This window comes from Moschus berezovskii, chromosome 14, assembly GCF_049115385.1.
Source record: "Moschus berezovskii isolate FMDL1 chromosome 14, NW_MosBer_1.0, whole genome shotgun sequence".
NCBI classification, from domain to species: domain Eukaryota; kingdom Metazoa; phylum Chordata; class Mammalia; order Artiodactyla; family Moschidae; genus Moschus; species Moschus berezovskii.
In genome coordinates this window covers 28,768,848-28,790,415 of record NC_142473.1, presented here as the reverse complement: position 1 = coordinate 28,790,415, position 21,568 = coordinate 28,768,848, and the positions used below count along the sequence as shown (strand labels likewise).

The window sequence follows — 21,568 nt, the reverse complement described above, 5'->3', positions numbered from 1 at the left end:
GGCAGATGGCAGATGCTAAATAAATATTTATTGATGAACTCTGATTACCCCTGGAGAGACTCACAGAGCCCAAGGCCCAGAACTGCCCTCCTGGCCTCGTCTCCCTCTGCTCTCTGATAGAGAGCCCACCCTGTAGGCAGCACAAACATCACATCATTCACCCAGCATCTTCCCAAGGCCAGGTTTTGGAAAAGGGTTGTTTCCTTCAGGGGAAATGCCTTTCCAACCATCACCCTCCTTTATAATGCATTCTGGGTGCACGTCCTCCTGAAACCTTCCTTGGTTCCACAGCAGGAACTAATCCTTCCTTCATCTCTGCTTCTCATCACTATTCCTCCTCCCAGTTAATGCTGCCTTGTCCTAGGGCCTGTGTCAGCTCAAAGGGTGCTTAGCAGAAGTGTGAAGCCTGTTGTCTCAGTGAATTGTAAACCCGCCTCTGTCACTAGTCATGTCTCACACACGTTAAGTAAAAAGTGTTACTCAGTCGTATTTGACTCTTAGCCACCCCATGGACTGTGGCCCACCTGGTTCCTCTGTCCATGGTATTCTCCAAGCAAGAATTCAGGAGTGGGATGCCATTCCCTTCTTCAGGGGATCTTCCCGACCCAGGGATGGAACTGGGTCTCCTGTTTTGTAGACAGATTCTTACCATATAAGTCACCAGGGAAGTCATAAAGCCACTCAAATGCCCACTCACAGGCAGCCCATGAAGCATACATGGTAACCTGATGGTCGTGTCAGGAAGCCAACAGCTCCTGATGTGAAAGCTCGTGTTAACTAACATCAGGGCCCCAGAAGACTGTTGCCCAGGTACATGCCCACATTTCCTACAGGGACGCAGAGACTTGGCACCTCAGTCCTGCCGAGAACACCCACCTCAGACACTCTCCCCATATGCCCACCCACCTGCTCTTTGCCTGATGCTTTCCCAGCCCAGCTCAGCTTTCTGGCCACACACTGCAGTGGATACTTGGAGCTTGCCCTGGATGGGGTGTTAGCACTCAGCCTCTGGGTCCATCGCCTTGCAGGCAAGTTCTAGGAGCTAGTCTTGATCTAAACCCAGCCTCTGGGAGTCAACCTCACTGATCACTCTTGTGGTGGCTCCATGGATAGATGTGGCCCAACTCTACTACCATGATCAGCACACAAACACATACATGCACACACACACACACACACACACATGTGCACATGCCCACATACACAAAAAATATACCCCAGATACACACACATGGGGTAGAATGTGATCAAGGGCTTCAATGTTGCAACTATGTTTAGTGTGAGGACCAGCCCTAGGCAAAGGCTCTGACACTACACAGTGTCCAGCTGGATGCAGGCACTTGACAAATATTTGTTGAATGACTAAATTGCTTGCTTGCCCACCTCCAGCGCCACCATTCGTCACTGATTTGACACTCCTCCCCCTACTCTGAGCACTGGCTTGTTCTACCATACTACATGTATTAGCAGTCCCTCAAGGGACAGAGCCCCAATCTTGGAACCCAAGTGTCTTCAATTTTTCTTTTTTTAATTAATTAGGCTGCCCGAGGTCTTAGTTGCAGGACGTGGGATCTTAAGTTTTCATTGTAACATGCAGGATCTTCAGGTGGGGCATGTGGGATCTAGTTCCCTAACCAGGGATTGAACCCGGACCCTCTGCATTGAGAGTGCAGTGTTAGCCACTGGACCACCAGGGAAGTCCCCGTCTTCAGGTTTTCAAGTTCACCCAGCACAGTGTGTTGTCTCCCCTCTGGGTCTCAGTACCTGTACCAGAAGTTCCTGCCCTTCACCCCGACTCCTTCACTTGGCTTACTCTTGGTCACCCTTTCACTAATTTGCTCCCTACTTCCCTCACAAAGGCTTTCCCATGTGTCCCATCGCTGCCCCAGATGGGGTTCGGTGGGGTTCACTGGACAGCGAAGGAAAACAATTTCTCTAGTTCTCTTTAGAACTCCTTATGCCATCTTATCACATCCTGTGACAAGGTCTCTACAAGGTCAGCCAAGCTTAAAAAACACACAAGCTTGCTCACATGGTTATTTACCAAGGGTATTCATGTTATACCTTTTGGGTGTCTCTGAAACCCTGGCGAGAGGTATAATGATTTCCATTTCAGAGATGGGGAAACTGAGGTCCTGAGATATTAGGTGCCCACCTAAAGTCACAAGAGCAAGTTGAATCAGAGAGCCGAGATCAAGGATGTGTGTGCTTTCCATTTCAAGGGGGAGGGCTGCAGGATTAGCAGGCATGGGGAGGGTGGTGGAGACTGAGCTCAAAAGGCATGCAGTCCAAATTGCCTAAAATCAGAGAGCAGGAAGGGTCCTTCCCACTTCATTCCACGCAACCCTGAAGGAGCCCAGAAGGAAGGAGGTGCAGCTTTATTTCTCTGGTCCAATTCTTTTTCCCAGCCCGGGGCCAATAGTGGAATACATTATAAACCTCTCTGGAAGAAGCATCCCCAATGACCTGGTGATCATTGGCCAGGAAGCGTCAGAAGTGAAGCTGGCAACATGGAGAGAAACACAAATGAGGTGGCAGAGGGATGGTCCCAAGCCTGCCCCCCGCCTACCCACTCCTCCAAGCTGCTGCCTCTAGTCCCCTCTCGGGGCACCAGGAAGAACAGCCCTGTGTAGTCAGTGTGGTTATCCAAGCAACCTTCTCCAGCTTCTCAATGATGAAGCCGGCCTCCTGCAGGGCCTCCTGCAGAAACTTCTAGTTCAGGGGCAGAGTGGGGAACCTCTTGTCCCCCACCATGAAGAAGGTGGTCTCGAAGCTCCTGCTCAGCACCCAGATGGCCCCCAGGCCGGAGCAGGGTCCTGAGGTGGCGCAGGGCATCCCGGCAGGCATGCGGGGTGGGGCAGGCACCTCAAGACACAGGAAGGAGACAAGGCCGTCGGCGGGGGGCAGGACCACGGGCTCCAGGGGCCGTTCTTTCAGGACGTCACACTTGAGCACCCGCGTGACGGCTTTCCTTACACGCTCCTCCTTCTCGGCTGACTTGCCTCTGGATGGGAGGGAAGAAAGAGAGAGACCGGCTGGGTCCTGCTCATCATGTGGACCACTCACGTCACTCCCAGCCATTCTCTGCCTGGCCTATGGGCTCCCAGAGCAGCAGGCTGCCAGTTCTACAGATGAGAAAACTGAGTCCCATAGAGAGACCAGCTGGGGACAAAGCGAAGCCCAGCACCTGTCCACCCTGGGGTCACGGGTCAGGGGCCCCCTTCCGGCCCTGCGCCCCTGGCGGTTAGCCCGTTCTCTCTCTGCTAGCCCGTATCTCACATGACCTGGCAAGTGCCCCCAGAAACAGAATGTCTGCCTGGAATCAGAGGAGCAAAACTACAGTGTGAGCTTGGGGGACATTGTGGGCGGCCCCTGGCCACTCCATTCAACCTCCTCCTCGACTGACACATTCCCTTCTTACCTATACCTGTCCTCAGGATGTGGACCACATGCATTCTGCAGTGTGAATAAGTACTAGCACTTAAAGGCCTACTCTTTCCAGCTCTATATTTTTAAAAAACGTAGTCTTAACATATACACACTACTGTATATAAAATAGGTAGACAACAGAGACTTACTTAGAACACAGGGAACTATACTCATTATCTTTTCAGTTCAGTTAAGTTCAGTTCAGTCACTCAGTCATGTCCGACTCTTTGCAACCCCATGAACCACAGCACGCCAGGCCTCCCTGTCCATCACCAACTCCCGGAGTCTACCCAAACCCATGTCCATCGAGTCGGTGATGCCATCCAACCATCTCATTCTCTGTCGTCCCCTTCTCCTCCTGACCTCAATCTTTCCCAGGATCAGGGTCTTTTCCAATGAGTCAGCTCTTCACATGATGCCAAAGTATTGGAGTTTCAGCTTCAACATCAGTCCTTCCAATGAACACCCAGGACTGATCTCCTTTAGGATGGACTGGTTGGATCTCTTAGAAGTCCAAGGCCTCTCAAGAGTCTTCTCCAACACCACAGTTCAAAAGCATCAATTCTCTGTGCTCAGCTTTCTTTATAGTCCAACTCTCACATCCATACATGACCACTGGAAAAACCATAGCCTTGACTAGATGGAACTTTGTTGGCAAAGTAATGTCTCTGCTTTTTATTATGCTATCTAGGTTGGTCATAACTTGTAACTTTGGACAAGTTATTCTTTTGGTGCTTCAATTTCCTCATATATAATAATAGACTGATAGTAATAGTGAAAGAAAAATTGAAAGTGAAGTCACTCAGTTCAGTTCAGTACAGTTCAATTGCTCAGTCATGTCTGACTCTTTGCGACCCCATGAATTGCAGCACGCCAGGCTTCCCTGTCCATCACCAACCCCTGAAGTTTACCCAAACTCATGTCCATTGAGTCAGTGATGCCATCCAGCCATCTCATCCTCTGTCGTCCCCTTCGCCTCCTGCCCCCAATCCCTTCCAGCATCAAGGTCTTTTCCAATGAGTCAACTCTTCGCATGAGGTGGCCAAAGTATTGGAGTTTCAGCTTCAGCATCAGTCCGTCCAATGAACACCCAGGACTGATCTCCTTTAGGATGGACTTGTTGGATCTCCTTGTAGTCCAGGGGACTTTCAAGAGTCTTGTCCAGCACCACAGTTCAAAAGTATCAATTCTTCGGTGCTCAGCTTTCTTCACAGTCCAACTCTCACATCCATACATGACCACTGGAAAAACCATAGTCTTGACTAGATGGACCTTTGTTAATAACCTAAATAACCCATAATAGAAAAGAATCTGAGAAAGAATATATATGTGTGTGTATGTGTGTGTGTGTGTGTGTGTGTGTGTATGGAATCACATTTTTGTTCAGTCACTAAGTCGTATCTTATTCTTTGTGACTTCATGAACTGCACGCCAGGCCTCCCTGTCCTTCATGATCTCCCGGAGTTTGCTCAAACTCACGTCTATTGAGTTGATGATACCATCCAATCATCTTATCCTCTGTTGCCCCCTCTCCTCCTGCCCTCAATCTTTCCCAGCATCAGGGTCTTTTTCAGTGAGTCAGCTCTTTGCATGGGGTGGCCAAAGTATTGGAGTTTCAGCTTCAGCATCAGTCCTTTGTTATATACTTGAAACTAACACAACACTGTAAATTAACTATACCTCAATGTTTAAAAAGTAAAAAAGAAATCATAGTTTTAAACAGAAGGAATAAGAAACTAATGCACAACTTCAGCCATCTTAATGAGGGAGGGTGATATTTGGGGAGTGGAAGGGCCTATTGTGGACCTTCCTGGTGCCTTGAAATTAAATGAAAATATACAAGGTAAGTAAATTCTGTTCCACTTGCCATGCAAGATTATCTTAATTCTAACCCTTATCTCCTGGGATCCACAAAAAGATTCCACAAGTTTAGAGCTCCCTGGAAGTTGTAACTGGAACAACAGGGCACCAGCCAATCAGAAAGGAGGCAGCCGAGAGGGTTCTTCTGCTTGGGCTCAGACTTTGGCTTCCTTGTGGACCTTAGTGATGTTTCTTCCTGGCTCCAGGTTTGCCTCTAGCCGGCTCTTTCTATTGTCTCTTTTGGTCTTTATAGGATCCATATCTCACTCCTCCTTCTTTCTTCTTGGGGTTCCACTGACTTCCTTCCTTCTTAGTCTCCATCTGCCTTGCCATTTGTATACAAACTCCATGGAAAATTCTAGATTAGGAACTAAGTGAAGATCATGCAGATCTGAAAACAAGCAACAACCCGCTTACCTGTTCCCCTCAAGCTCACACACGGATTTCACCACTGGAGACCAGTCAAATGCCCCTGGCATCTTCTTCAGCCACTTCTCCAGCTCCTGGAGGTTCTTGTCTGTGTAGTCAGTGGCGATGATCTCTTGGAAAGACTCACAGGCAGAGAGGAACTGGCAGATGGTGGGCCCAGAGCCGATGTCAATCAGGAGTTTTCCTTCCAGCCCACCTGTACTTCTCAATCATTAGTACCTGGGTAGGGCTCCAAGGTCCACACTTCCCAAAAGGTTCTACTCTTCTTGCTCCACTGGGAGAGGCTACCAGTTGACCATCTGGGCATGTAAACTCCAGGACTGGGAACTTCGCTGCACTAACAGCCCCAGCACACTGAGCATGGAGAGTTTTTGCAGGAGGGGAGTGTTAGGAACAAGGGAGCTTGTTTAGGGAAAGAGTGTTAAAGAACCATCTTTGACATTTCACCTACCAATTTAGCACCGTAAAGTGGCCAGGACTTCTCTGGTGGTCCAGTAGTTAAGAATCCATCTGCTAGTGCAGGGGACACAGTTTGATCCTTGGTCCCGGAAGATTTTACATATTATGGGGCAACTAAGCCCTCAAGCCACAACTATTGAGCCTGTGTGCCCTAGAGCCTGTGCTCCACAACAAGCAAAGCCCACACACGACAATTAGAGAGCAGCCCCTGCTCTCTGCAACTAGAGAAAGCCCACACGTAGCAATGAAATAAATAAATTAACTAAAGTTTTAAAAAGTGTCCAAAGGAGAAATCTGATTCAATTCTTGAGTACACTGGTTTCCCTGTGCTAAGCGCTCTTTGTTGATGTGCCCTATGGCCCCACTGAGACCATCTGTAATGTTCCAAAGATCAATCTGCAAACATTTATTGAGTACCAACTGTATCCCAGAAACTTGCTTGGCAGTTTGGGGACTAAAAGAAAACAGGGCCCATGAAGAATACTCGGCCTCCCCTTCCTGTCTTGTTTCTCTCCATCCACAAGAGACTGGTTGACACAAAATATCAGTCGTGTTTGGACCTTGGCAAGGGGCTTCCAGGGGCTTCCCAGGTGGCACTAGTGGTGAAAAAAAAACCTACCTGCCAATAGAGGTAGACAGAAGAAATGCAGATTTGACCCCTGGGTCAGAAAGAGGAGGACACGTCAACCCACTCCAATATTCTTGCCTAAAGAATCCCATGGACAGAGGAGCCTGGTGGGCGACAGACAGTCCATGGGGTCGCACAGAGTCGGACATGACTAAGCAACTGAGAATACACGCAAGGGGCTTCCAAGATAAACAACAAGGCCAAGAGGAGAGAAAACTAGCTGGTCCTGACTGACTGCTGAGGTGAGCCAGCTAATCTGCTACTACACTTGCTTGTATGTTGTTATATCTGTAGGGTACAGTAGCAAATAAATTGAAGTAGGCATCAAAGGCTTAAATTTGATGGCAGAAAATTTTAATTGGAGAAATTTTGGCTACTGGGCTATGTTTTCTTCTCATGTTAATGATGAAAAGATATCCAGCATTTGATTTTAGTGGTCCAGCCAGCCTAGCACTATTCTTCCCTGGGGCGGCAGTGAAGGGGGACGGTGCAAATCTGAGAGCCAACCACCCACAATGTGGCCTGATCACCACATCAGGCAGAAGGGCAAAGCCCACCCCAAATGAGAAGCAAAACTTCCCTACACTTTCGGATGCCCTTCAGGTTTCCCTTGCAAGGGATAGGGAGAAGACTGGCCTACTCAGGATCATCAAAGACCACAGCTCCCAGGCTTTATGGGAAGAGAAAATCTGACCTCAGAAATTTTGAAAAGATGCCACCATGTACCATACATCAAGTGTATCTAAACTCTTCCTCATTTCTTTGGTAGTCCAGTCGTTAAGAATCCGCCTGCCAATGCAGGGGACACGGGTTCAATCTATGACCGGGGAAGATTCCACATGCTGTGGGGCATCTAAACCCTTGAGCTGCAACTGCTGAGCCCACGTGCCTAGACCCCATGCTCTGCAACAAGAGTAGCCACCACAGTGAGAAGCCTGTGCACCTCAACGAAAAGTAGCCCCGGCTCCTTGCAACTAGAGGAAACCCGCATGCCACCAGGAAGAACCAGCACAGCCAAAAATAAATAATAAATAAAAATTTTTCTAAAAAAATAAAATCTTCCTGTAGGGCAGAGCCACACCCTCTGAAGATCCCAAGTTGCTATTAATGGTCTGGCCATCCTTTCCCATTCCCACTTGAAGACTGCCCTACAATTAAAGAAAACCAGCATCTGATTTAAAATTTGCATGGCCACCCTTCCTCCCACAAACCTCCCCCAGGGCTGAAGGAGACCTTCACCTGGTTTAAAAGTGGCGTTGCAGTGTTTTAGCAGGAAATGGTGGAGAAGGCAATGGCATCCCACTCCAGTACTCTTGCCTGGAAAATCCCATGGATGGAGGAGCCTGGTGGGCTACAGTCCATGGGGTCGCTAAGAGTCAGACATGATGAGCGACTTCACTTTCACTTTCCACTTTCACGCATTGGAGAAGGAAATGGCAACCCACTCCAGTGTTCTTGCCTGGAGAATCCCAGGGACGGTAGGGCCTGGTGGGCTGCCGTCTATGGGGTCGCACAGAGTTGGACACGGCTGAAGTGACTTAGCAGCAGCAGGAAATGGAGGACTTCATCACTGATGGGATCCTAGTTCATCTTGTGATATTCCAGGTAGGATGTAGGCTCAAAATTCTCCTGGTAGGCATCAGGCTCCTTGGGTGCCTGAAGAGCCATGGAGAGCAGTGAGTTTTGTCCAGGAAGGAGCAGCAGGCAAACTGATTCCCTGGGCCCTTCTTCGTGGGGCTCAGACTTTGTCCTCCCCCAGCCCTCAGAAGAAACGCTGGGATGAAGGCCAGATCATCCGACAAAGGGTGTTTCCTGAACCTGCCTCCTTTGGCCCTTCGCCTCTCCAGTTCCCTTCCCCAGTCCCCAGGCTTTTCAGTGGCTTTGGCTTGTTTGGAAGTGTTACCCTCTTTTGTTCCACTTATCGCATCCTCTTCTACAATGATTTTTCAAACTATTTAAAAAGCACGCCTAATTTTTAAACAAAATCTCCAGTGAAGCCCCAGTATAGATGAGTAATCCTAGGATGAGATGTTTTGTGCTTGGTCACTCAGTCGTGTCTGACTCTTTGTGACCCCATGGGCTGTAACCCGCCAGGCTCCTCTGCCCATGGGGATTCTCCAGGCAGGAATACTGGAGTGGGTTGCCATGCCCTCCTCCAGGGGATCTTCCCAATGCAGGGATCGAACCCAGGTCTCCCGCATTGCAGGCAGATTCTTTACCTTCTGAGCCACTAAGAAAGCCCTGGATGAGACGCCTTAGTTAGCTTTTAATTTTTAGTGTTTCCTGAACTACACCCCCCAGCACAGCACTCTGGTTTCTGTCCTAGACAACTGAATAAATGTTGATAGTATTTAGTAAAACAGGGAAGACAAGAAGAAGAACAGGTTTTAGTTGGGGAGTGAGGAGGGTAGGATGATGAGAGGAGATGGGTTTTGTTTTGAGCATGCTCAACTTGCAACTGAAAAATCTAATCTAACCTGGATAAAGTTCTAGAACTCACAGAGAGATCTCAACGGGAGCTACAGGTATCGTGGGACACGTGTACAAAACTGTTCTATGACTGAACAAAATTTCGTCTCGAAACCCCATGCAAATGGGTCGTAGACATTATATCTCAATTACGTAGTCTTCCTCTACCGGGGTGGGGGTGGGGAACTTACTTGGTGCCAGGCACGGGGGCTGGCACTTTTTCTTCACCCACGCCATTGGCATCGAATGAGATCTTGTTGCATAATCTGGCCCCAGCTCACTGATTAACAAGGGTTGCAACATCTTTTCCCAACCACCACGCCTGTCTCTCTCTCTCTCCCATTTCCACTGCTCACTCAGGAGCAAGTGAAATCACTCTTCTGCTCCTCAGGATGTTCTGGGCTGTGAAGCCGTCACATCTGTAGTCGGGGTGCACAGGTTTATTTACTCCAAGGCATGTAGCATCCTTCCGTGTCCCCTATATTGGCAGGCAGAGTCTTTACCACTGAGCCACCATGGATGCCCCAGAAAATTTAGACCCTTCTGTGTGGTAGAGTCTCTTGTTTTCTGGTTTTATAATTGGCGGTATCTATGTTATGGCGTTTTGAACGGAGTATATTACTTTATATTATTTCTACTTTGGGGAAATTTTATAATTCTCTGGTGCAACCAAGCTTGTGTGCCATAGCTATTGAGCCTGCACACTCTAGGGCTGGGGGTGGGGGGGTCACAACTACTGAACCCCGAGCTCCCTAGAGCCCATGGTCCACAATAGAGAAGCCACCGGTGAGAAGCCCACACACTAGGCACTAGAGAGTAGCCCCAGCTCGCCACCATTAGAGAAAAGCCCACGCAGCAACAAAGATCCAGCACAGCCAAAAACAAATAAATAAAATTATTTAAAATTTTTTAAAAATTTTCTGATAAACACTTTTGGATCAATGAGAAACCCAAAACAAAAATTTTAAACTCTATAAAAAAAAACTATTTAGGAAAGAAATCTGCAGATAAGTATCTGTAAGACACAGATAAAACAGGGGAAATTTCATGATCCTAAATATTCATATTAATAAACCAAACAAATAATGAATGAAGCATTCAAATCAAGGAATGAAAAAAGATTCGGCACATTTAAGGAAAGCAAAAGGGTGAAACTGATAAAAATAGAAGCTGAATGAAGCTATAAGTACAGCCACCAGCCTGAGCTGGGTGAAAGGAAGATGAGGGAATGTGGACAGAGGGTGTAAACAACACTTCCAGAGCTTGACTGTGAAGGGGAAGCAAGATGTAGCGCAACAGCTAAAAGTGGCTAAGCCTCAGACAGGCATAGAAACACTAAATATTTTGACAGTAGAGGAAAAGGCAAGAATGGGTGCCAGGACAAGTCAGATTGATAGGAATGAGCAAGAAACTGAGTTCACGGCTGGAAACTGTGTTTTTCTTGAAAATAACAAGTACAGAGGTACAGATGTTTGAAATTTGAGGTGAGAATAAACAGCAAATGGAGGGCAAACACTGGGGACGTACAGAATTATCAGGTATTTTCAAAGACCTAGATAACTGGATAAGAGTTTATTTTTGATAAAAGTGTATTCTTCCCAGAAGTATTTTTGTCCCCCAGCATTCTTAAAAGTCTGGTTCTAGGAAAAGTGAAGATACTGGGCTGATGTAAGGTTGGAATTTTCCTAAACAGGTGGAACAGAAGGCAAATGGATAAAAGGTAGAAGAAACAGCTTATTCACTAATTCAAAATAGGTGCACTCACTGAGCACCTATCAAGTCAGGTAATAGGCTAATGTTTAAGGGCCTAGACCCAGCAGCTACTGCCTAGATTCAAAATCTCGCTCCACTACTTATAAGATGTAGTCTTGGACAAGTTATTTAACCTGCTTTCTCTTTGCCTCTGTATTTTGTTTTTGTTTTTAATCTAGAACTCATGAGGACAGTAACTTACTCCCACAGAGTTGTTGAGAAGATTAAATGAATAGATTCAAAGAACTTAGAACAGAAATTTCACTTCTGGCCAGTAACAAATACTGGAGCTGCCTTTCACCATAAACAGCTACAGAACTAGACAAAATGACACAACTGTTTTCAGGCACTGGACCATAGGCAGTGCACAGCTGCAATTCCTCAGAGAAGGAAAACACATAAAGTGAGCCCAGCTCTCACGAGCTGTCTGCCTGGGGACAGATGTCCTGACTAAAGCACAAAGGAGTGGGAACCAGGAAGAGTCCGGGTATCCTGTTGAGCTGAATAAGCCAAGAGCAGAGTTTGGAGCTGCTGGAGCAAATGGAACTTGTGGGGTTAGCGGCCAGTGGGGAGGGAGTCACATAAAGGGGTCTCCCAAATTCTCTGTGGGCACGTATTCATTTGCTGGGGCTGCCTTAACAAAGGACCACCAACTGGATGGCTTAAATAACAGAAATTCACTCTTTCGTAATTGTGGAGGCTGGAAGCCCGAAAGCAAGGCGTCATCAGGGTTGGTGGCTCCTGAGGGTTGTGAGGGAGAGTCTCTCATGCCTCCCACTGGCCTCTCTTTGACATCCATTGGCTTCAAGACCTCTTCCTGGATTCCTTTCTTCACCCTTCATGTGGCTTTCTCACTGTGCATGTGTCTCTGTCTGAAATCCTTTTTGAAAAAAGTGTTATTGATTGGTTGATTTTTGGCCGTGCTGGGTCTTCGTTGCTGTCTGAGTTTTCTCTAGCTGTGGTGAGGGGGGCTCCTCTCCAGTTGTGGGGCGCATGCTTCTCACTGTGGTGGCTTCTCTTGTTGCAGACCACGGGCTCTAGAGCACGGGCTCAACAACTGCGGCACACGGACTCGTGTGCTCCAAGGCATGTGGGATCTTCCCAGACCAGGGGTCAAACCCATGTCCCCTACATTGACAAGTGGATTCTTTACCACTGCTCCATCAAGGAAGCCCCCAATATCCTTTTTTATAAGGGGCACTAGTTCTGTTGGATTAAGATCCACTCTGATGACCTCCTTTTAGCTTAATTGCCTTTATGAAGGGTGAAATGATTGGGTAGCATCACCAAATCAAAGGACATGAACTTGGGCACACTCCAGGAGACAGTGAGGGACAGGGAGGCCTGGCAAGCTGCAGTCCATAGGGCTGGAAAGACATGACTTAGCAGCTGAACAACAACAGCCACCTTTATGAAAACCTCATCTCCAAAACTTATTTGGAGAGAAGTCACATTTTAAAGTATAAAGGGCTAAGACTTCAGTGTATCTTTTGGGGGGAATACAATTTCACCCGTAACAGGGGTTCCTTGTCAGTTTTGGTCAAGAACCGGGCTGCCCATGCACAGGCTGAGACTGTAACAAGCTGGCTGCTATGGATTTGAGAGCTGAATGAAAATACTAGAGGTCATGATGTGGGAGATAGATGGGCCCCTGGGCCAGACAGCTGTTGCTTATCAAGTGGAGTAGAAGTCAAGCTTTATTCTCACCCAGACACTCCAAGGACAAAGCTAGTGGCGAAAGCTGAGCTCTGCTAAAGCAAAGAGATAAGGGTCAAGAAAGACTTTCCTGTCTACACATGAGTAGGAAGGCTTCTTGGTGGTCAAAATGCAAGGGGCCCACCCCATAATAAGTTTGGCTATGCACTCACAGGCCTCTGTGGTGAGATCCATCTTAGAAAAAAGTTGCGCACATATCTTGCAGAGTGTCCAAGGAGCAGTCAGATGTGAAGAAAGAAACAAGATAATTAGCCAAAGGGAAACAAAGACCTGGAAAGACTGTCCTATATAAGTGATTTACATCACCTCTTTATTATACTCCTCCTTATTACAGAGGATGCCCATACCCTTTCTCTCTGGGTGTGTGTCTCTGCCCTATTTCCAACTTAAATAAACTGTTGTTCTGTGTGCCCTCCCATACATTGTGCTGTGCCCTCTAATAATAAATTTTGTACCTGTTTTTAGTTTTTGCCTCCTTGAAACATTCTTTTTTTCAAACAGGGGTAAGAGCCAGGGTCACTTTTCTTCTAGCCTCTAGCCCCTTGTGGTCTAGTGGCTAGGATTCTTGGTTTTCATCCAGGCTACCCAGGTCCAGTTCCTGGGTAGGGAACTAAGATCTCTCTTCAGGACCACTCACTGCTGTCACTCAGATCGGTCATACAGAGCTGGGAGTTCGTGTTCCAGTCGGAGTGGAGAGAACTTTATCGGGGTCCAGCCCCGATATGACCCAGGGTATCCTCGGGATGAACGGCGTCGGCGTCAGAGAGAGAGAGAGAGAAAGAGAGAGAGACAGGGGCTGATGATTCCTTGGTTTACGCTGGAAACCAATAAAACCCCAGCACGGGGCTTGCTCTGTTTACGTAGGCCGCAGGCGCCCTCTCGAATCACTTGAGGTACCCCACCAGGGCACCCCCTCGAGTGGGTCTTAGAAGCCCAGGCAGATAAGTAAACTCAGAGGGCCCAGCGCTCCAAGGATCTCAACCAGAAAAAGGAGAATAGAGAAAAGGACGGAAAAAGAGAAAGAACGACACGGGGAGACCAAGCTTCAGTGAGCAAGGCCCAAAACTTTATTTTCCAGTGCTGCTTTTATACCCTAAGTTATGCGCATAAGAAACAAAGAAAGGGAGGTATAGATTCATACCAAAATCACGTGGGGTCAGCAGTCTTGACCCTTATCAGGATCAGGGCTCATTTTTGTATATCTCATGATAAAAAGTTTTTAGGTGGTTTACATCATCTTCTGGCCAGGGGGCCTGCTAACAGTTTATGGCCCTCTCTCCTAACAATAGGTTAGTTAGCAAGTAAAGGACTTTTCTTTAAGGTGACTTTCCTAAAGTTAGGTGCTAGACACATAACAAAGTTACATTCCTATAAGGCACTGGTGTAGTGAGCTGCAAGAAAGGAACTTATTAACTTAAGATCTGATGTGGTTAAGTCAAAGGATTAATATATTTCCAAGGATACAATAGATAGAGGAAACTGCAGCAAGCATTGATTCAACAACAAAATCTTTTCTAGTACTATTCTAGTGATTTTAACTTCTTCAACAGATTCCTGCATTTTAGGAGCCCGGACAAACTTGTCATGCAAGTTAGAAAGCTATCAGAGGGGCTTGGATTGGAACACTCCTATTAAGCCGAGGAGAGCTTTTAAACTACAGCTCTGAATTAATGTTTTCAGAGAAAGGTGGTTGGGGGAAGCCCCTGTAAGTATTAGAGGACTTGGTAAGAGGCGTAAGATAGTAAAGCAGTCAGATTCCAGTTTTCTTTGGGGTAGATGCTCAGGTAAGTCCAGGGGGCTCCTCGAGCCCTGATTAGCCTTTGCCCGTCAGGCCTCTTCCCCAATTGACCTTTGCCACGGGTAGGATTTCCCTCGCTGGCTCCCGGCATCTCCCCCTTTTTTATTTCTTAAAACAGCCAGATGTAGTTCAGCTGCGATCTTCTGACAATACAAGGAAGAATTATAAAGAGAAGCAAAATTACAGCAGCCACAGCAATATAGCTGAAAACAGTAGATAGAATGTTTTTTCCAGAAATGAAGTTAGAGAAAGTATGAAAAAAGTCATTTGCTACTCCTGTGGCAGTAAAATCTAGTCGGGAGTGTTCCAAGGTCTTTATCTGATTATGAAGTTTTCCTAAATCTAAACTAATGCTGGAATTGTTCGAAACCCCCAAAATGTGGTTTTAAATTTTCTCCCAGTCGTAATCTGTGTCATTTACTCTTAGGGGTGTAACACATATCCACCGATAGTCAGCGTGACAGGACAATGCCAATTTTACTTTTAAAGCCTGTAATTCAGTCCCAATATACATCATCGCCTCTTCTAGGGCATTTACCCTTATTTCTAGCTTCCTATCTATAACTTCCTGTGTAGCTAGCATTAAAGAAACATCTTTGGACATATTGTCAACATATTGAGCAGTATGTACTTGTTGAGTCAATGACACTGCTGCTGCAGTAACAGAAGTGATTGCTACTACTAAAGCTGAAATTCTTAGGATAAGCAAGCCCACAAATCGTCGCGGTCACATTAAATCTTGTAGTTGTAGCACAGCAAGACCATAGTTATCATACCAATGAGTAGTTAAAGTTACAGGCACCATTAGATAGGGTGGTCCTTGTAATATCACAAAAGAGCAGACATTGTATTGGGGAGTCAGACAAGATGAGAGCATACATTGTTTACAAGACACTACATTAGGCCCGCCTGAATAATTCATACATATATTAATTTTCTCAGAGTGATTAGTAAAGAGAAAAACATAGGGAGATGGTAAGCAAAAATATTCTTTGGTCAAATTAGAGTAATGGGGGCAGTAGCGGCAAGCAAAGTACAGAAGCAAAAATGCATTACAGGAGCATTAAGTTCTTCATTAGGTTACAGCGTCTAATCTGAAATCACACCCATAATATCATTTTTTAGGATATCTGGGAAATAGTTATTTCCCAGGATGTTTGAACCATAGCTACTTTATTTTGACTTTTAATTGTAAAAAATTTTTTTTTTTTTTTTTTAATATAACCAAAGCAGATGTCACCATTAATGATGTCAGTGTTTTTCTAGGTATGAGAAGATGCAAGAATTGGAAGTCATACTCTGGACCACTGTCTTACTAGCCTCCTGATCCAGGAAAATATTCCGTCTTGTTGCTTTTTCTCATACCCAGAGTCACACTATTACAATTATTGATCTCATATGGAACTGCATATCAGCATTATATCACAGGCTCAGAGAAACAAGTGACATAGAAAATAATATAGCCATAGCTAGCAGTTATTAGTAAAATAAGAATTATAAGTCAAGAACTTTTATTAGATAAAGCTTGGTATACCCCAAGTCACCTGACTTCATTTGTTAAATGACTATAGCCTGGTGTTAATCTCCTGGTTGTACATTATGGAGCATCTGACCTTTATCGAACTGTCTCAGCAGTGAGTCTTAGTAAACACTAGACCTTAATTAACAAAACTAGAAACTTAATTTATCAATTTACAAAACTTAATAATAGAGGTCTAAGAAGTCAGGAAAACATTATAAATGATCATACGAATCCGGTCCAGCGTCTTGGGCAAGCTGTCTACCTCTGGTGTCATCGTCTTCTCATCCTGGTGTAGTGTAGTTTCTTCTGAAAAAAGTCCTTCCATCCAGGTTGGAGACAGTCCCTTAAATTATGTCTTTTTTTTTTTTTTTTGTCCTGGTTGCAGGTCATGAGACATCTGATCTTCATCCAAAGATGAAGTAATCTACTGAGATAAGCTTCAGAAACAAACTTAGGGTGTTCTTTAAGAATTCAATTAAATTTTATATTAATATCACATAACAGCAAAGATCCATTCAGGAGATGAGTCTTAGTAGATACAGACTTCCATTAACAAACTTGAATTTCAACATTCATTGAAACATCTTTTTTTTTTTTTACTCTCATTTTTATCAAATATAACCAAATTAAGACTTGTTTACAAAATAGATCTGTTCTCAATAAACTTGACCTGATTATATATATAACCATAGACTTTTTTTTTTTTTTTGCTGAAACTTTTATGGAGTCTCAAACTTAACTTTAAAATAAAAACCTTTCAGGGCTAGGAAAGTCATCCCAAAGGCTTATCACAGATTTCGCCTAACAGATCTAAGTGAATTCCTCCCTTATTTTTTAGTGAGATAACCTTTCTAATTTATGTGATAAAGTTACTGGAAGCCTAAGAGTTTCCAGTCTCTGAAGGGGTCAGATAAAAATGTTAAATGCTTTAATTTGTTTAATAAATACCATTTTACAAAATTACTGTTAAATCATAATTAGTTTGAGGGGAAGGTTTCCTAAGATCTGGAAAACACAGATTCAAACCAGTAATTTTTCAGAAACCATAAAAGTTATAAGCATATTTGCCAGTTCATTCGGTCCTTTTGTTAACCTTTTTACAGTGATTAGGTTTTCCACTAGAATCTTTTAATTTCTTACCCAGTTCAGAAACTTATATTTATCCTAAAGTCCTTTCCATAAATCTTCTGGAAGAGGAAGAAATTTTACAAGAAACTTGGTTAGTGCTGTGATAACACTTTAAGATAGTAATCAGAATTATGGCAATATTTTACCTGAATATATCAGAATTTATGTATAAATTGTTTCTAGGATATCTGTATTAGTAACATCTACCATACAATATACCCGAGATTTATTATTTACTTGACAATACTTTCTATGTAATTTAATCATGGAAGCTGAACCCAATTACTCTAATATTTCCCTTTGGGATGTTTCAGGGGCCCTCTGAAGCATCCCAAAGTTAGCTAGAAGCCAAAAGTGCTTCATCAGAATGATTTAGGAAGTTTTGTCAACAAATATCAAAAAGGTTTAGAGCATTCAGTCAGATGGGATTATAGGTCACTATGAAATAATAGCTATTCACTCAGCCATAGTAACAATATAGGATTTCAGAGGAAAATATGGAACAGACCATAAAACTTAAATCTATTGTCAAATGCAGTTTAAAATCTCAAGAAAACGTTTATTTATACACAAAACTCTTTCCTTGGGGTCCACTTTCCACAAAACCTTTTCATCACTTTCTGTACCCATTTTTTCTCCCATCCTGGAACAGCCAACTTTAAGTCAGACCTACTGCCTTTTTCCTTCATAAAATGTAACTTCGTTCTTCATACCTTCTTTACTGAACACACCCATCTTACTTCCCTTAAGCAACCAAGAATTGACCTTTATATTAGCATTCTATAGATTGGTGAACATAAATACCAGTGATAACTTAAAAAAATTTTAGCGAACATCTCAGGATGGCATCAAACATTATTTATTAATAGTCTAAAATCTTTAGTTTTTTTGTAAGTTAGTATTCAGTAGTGAATGTTTCAGCATCTTATTTTATTTGGAAATGACCTAGCTAGTCAATAAACTTTTGTTACTTAATTTAGCACAACCTTAGAAATTCAGGTTACCAAAATCTAGAGAAACTGTTTTAGACAGACATTTTTAATCTTAATAGAATTTATCTAAAAGCTCATATCTCATTTACTTTTTTATTTTTTATTTATTTATTTATTTTTTTAGAGGTACCTTTTTTGCCAACAAACTTATGACAGATATAATAATATAACAATATTTAACTTATAATAAACCTAGGTACAATGAAAATATGCTTAATGTTAATGACTCTTAGACATGTCTATATTGGATTAGCAAACAAACATTAATACTAGATATTTAATATTTAATATTTACCAGTTCACGTGACTCTGAAACTCAGGTTAATTTTTCTTGTACTTAGAATTGTCTGATTTGTAAGCGCTTATTTATTTTTTAGGCCAATTAAATTAGAGCTCACAGCTTCAGCAATATTGTAAAATAAACAAGAAACAAAAAACAAAAGACACACACTGAGACATACATAAATCCAGACAGACAGACTTTAAAGTCTCTTGTTTCTTACAGGTCGGGGCACTCTGGCCAGTTGTCTGCATCAGGAGGAGACCAGGGACAAAAGTGTCCCAGTTGCGGCCGCTGGGTCTGGTCCATTGGCAGGCAAGCTGGCCCCTGAGTACCTCGAGTACTTTTTTTAAAAACCCAATTTTAACTGCATTCGGTCTTCATCGGCCCCAAATTTATCAATTTTTGCCAACATTCCCTGCGTAATATGTTCTGGGCCATGTCCGCCAAAGTATATTAGGTTTGAGACCGCGAGGGTTAACTCTCATATGCAAACTATTTGTAGTAGTGGGACAATGTGAACAAGAACGAACAATCTCCCAAGCAGATTCTCGAGGAATCTTAAAATGATATCTTAAAGCCATAGCATTTTGATGGTGCAGTGAGTGAGAAGTTTGGGCCTCTTCAAAAGCAGAGGCCACTGTAATCTTGGTCAATGCATCTGCCAAATCATTGAAAGCATTTAAAGGGCCAGGCAGCCCAGAATGAGCTCGAATGTGGCCAATAAAAAATGGTCGGTTTCGCTTCCAAATTTGTTGCTGTAATTTAGTTAGCAAATGAAATATTGTGGTTTTATTTTCAGGCAGAACTGCAGTCTCAATATGTGGGAATAATCTGACTACATAATGAGAGTCAGAAAAAAGGTTGAAATCTTCTTCTGCAAACATGACAAAGGCTTCTATAACAGCTGTGAGTTCAGCTCTTTGAGCTGAAGTCTCCTGTGTTTGCAGAACCTTATGTTGATTTTTTGTAACTATAGAGGCTCTGCCATTAGCTGACCCGTCAGTAAAGGCTAGGTGAGCGCCTGGAATGGGGAGTTGTCTGCACCTAACAGGGAAGATAACCAGGTGTCTAGATATAAAATTTAACAAAACATGTGAGGGTAAATGATGTAAAATTTGACCGAAATAGTTTCCTATAGCAATTTGCCAATCTTCATCAAACATTAAAAGAGCATCAATCTGTTCTTTGTTATATGGAATTGCAATCTCTGATGGCTCTTTACCAAATAGTTCAATGCTCCGCCTTCTTCCTTTTAATATCAAAGTAGCTATCAACCCCGGATAAGAAGCCACTATCTTTTTTGCTTGAGCAGGAAGATGGACCCATTCTAAAGGGCCGTTTTGCCATAAGACTCCCGTAGGTGCAATGGGGGTAGCTAAGCAAAGGAATTGCCAAGTGGCTGCTAAATCTATTCGTTTTACATAACTATTAGATAGAGCCTTTTCCACTGTAAGCAAGGCTTCTTGAGCCTCAGTAGTTAATTGCCTTTTTGAAGCTGGGTCGGGATCCCCGCGCAAAATGTTAAAGAGAGGTTTTAGCTCAGCAGTGGTTAATTTTAAGTAAGGCCGAATCCAGTTAATATCACCTAAAAGTCTTTGAAAGTCATTAAGAGTAACAAGATGATCTTTTCTTAATTGTAGTGGGGCATGAGTCACTGTTTTTGAATGTATAATCCTTCCTAAATAAGTTATGGATGGGTTGGTTTGAATTTTTTCCGGGGCAATTTTTAAGCCTCTAGCTGATAACGCCTGAGTTAACTCTTGGAGGACAGTTTGTAAATGAGCAAACTCATCTCCAGGGCTAGAGAGAACTCTTCTCTGGGGAACTTCCAGTGGTGGTCTCTCGCCCCTATAAGGGGGGGGAGGCAAAGGGGGACGAGAACGTCCCACATATTTGATCTCTAGTTTTAGAGAGCCTTTTTGATGTTTAGATTTTGAGGACAGTTTATTTGAGGATTTTTTTTTTTTTTTTAAGCTTTTAGGAGTATCAATAGCTAAAAGGTATTCATCCTCATCAGAATGGTATTGATCTATTATCTTATCTAAATCTTCCTCATCTTGAGGAGGTGCAGAAGTATAGTAAATTTTTAGCTGTTTTCTCACCTTTTCTCAGGTATCTAAATTAACAGTGCCCTCTTCCAGAAACCAAGGACACTGGTCTTGAACAAAAGTAATTTAGCTTTTTTGACCTTAATTCCTCTTTTCTTTAACAGTTGTAAAATGACTCGTATAAAGAGTTGTCATCCTTTTGAGTTACTGTTACCCATGTCTGAAGTTTTAGTCTCTTAAAGTGTAAACCCTTCCACTTTTACTCACCCTACCTATCTTATGCAGGGGGGTTCCGGAAACCCTAAGTGGGGTCCTAGCCGTCCCGAAAACTGGACAATGGGGGAGACTTACCCTCGGAAGCCTGGTTCGGGCGCCACTTATCGGGGTCCAGCCCCGATATGACCCAGGGTATCCTCGGGATGAACGGCGTCGGCGTCAGAGAGAGAGAGAGAGAAAGAGAGAGAGACAGGGGCTGATGATTCCTTGGTTTACGCTGGAAACCAATAAAACCCCAGCACGGGGCTTGCTCTGTTTACGTAGGCCGCAGGCGCCCTCTCGAATCACTTGAGGTACCCCACCAGGGCACCCCCTCGAGTGGGTCTTAGAAGCCCAGGCAGATAAGTAAACTCAGAGGGCCCAGCGCTCCAAGGATCTCAACCAGAAAAAGGAGAATAGAGAAAAGGACGGAAAAAGAGAAAGAACGACACGGGGAGACCAAGCTTCAGTGAGCAAGGCCCAAAACTTTATTTTCCAGTGCTGCTTTTATACCCTAAGTTATGCGCATAAGAAACAAAGAAAGGGAGGTATAGATTCATACCAAAATCACGTGGGGTCAGCAGTCTTGACCCTTATCAGGATCAGGGCTCATTTTTGTATATCTCATGATAAAAAGTTTTTAGGTGGTTTACATCATCTTCTGGCCAGGGGGCCTGCTAACAGTTTATGGCCCTCTCTCCTAACAATAGGTTAGTTAGCAAGTAAAGGACTTTTCTTTAAGGTGACTTTCCTAAAGTTAGGTGCTAGACACATAACAAAGTTACATTCCTATAAGGCAC

The 21,568-nt window shown here is 44.0% G+C and overlaps 1 protein-coding gene across 1 annotated transcript; it reads right to left on the bottom strand.

The window, feature by feature from the left end:
• Window positions 1-2,363: 2,363 nt before the first annotated feature.
• On the bottom strand, window positions 2,364-5,927 carry LOC129554347 (nicotinamide N-methyltransferase; the record flags this gene model as incomplete). Its single annotated transcript, XM_088842938.1, is given in 5 exon segments — window positions 2,364-2,649; window positions 2,652-2,787; window positions 2,789-2,865; window positions 2,868-3,004; window positions 5,707-5,927. Coding segments are annotated over 5 exon segments (747 nt in total), but the record flags the coding sequence as incomplete, so codon positions are not given.
• Between the last annotated feature and the right edge of the window lie 15,641 nt (window positions 5,928-21,568).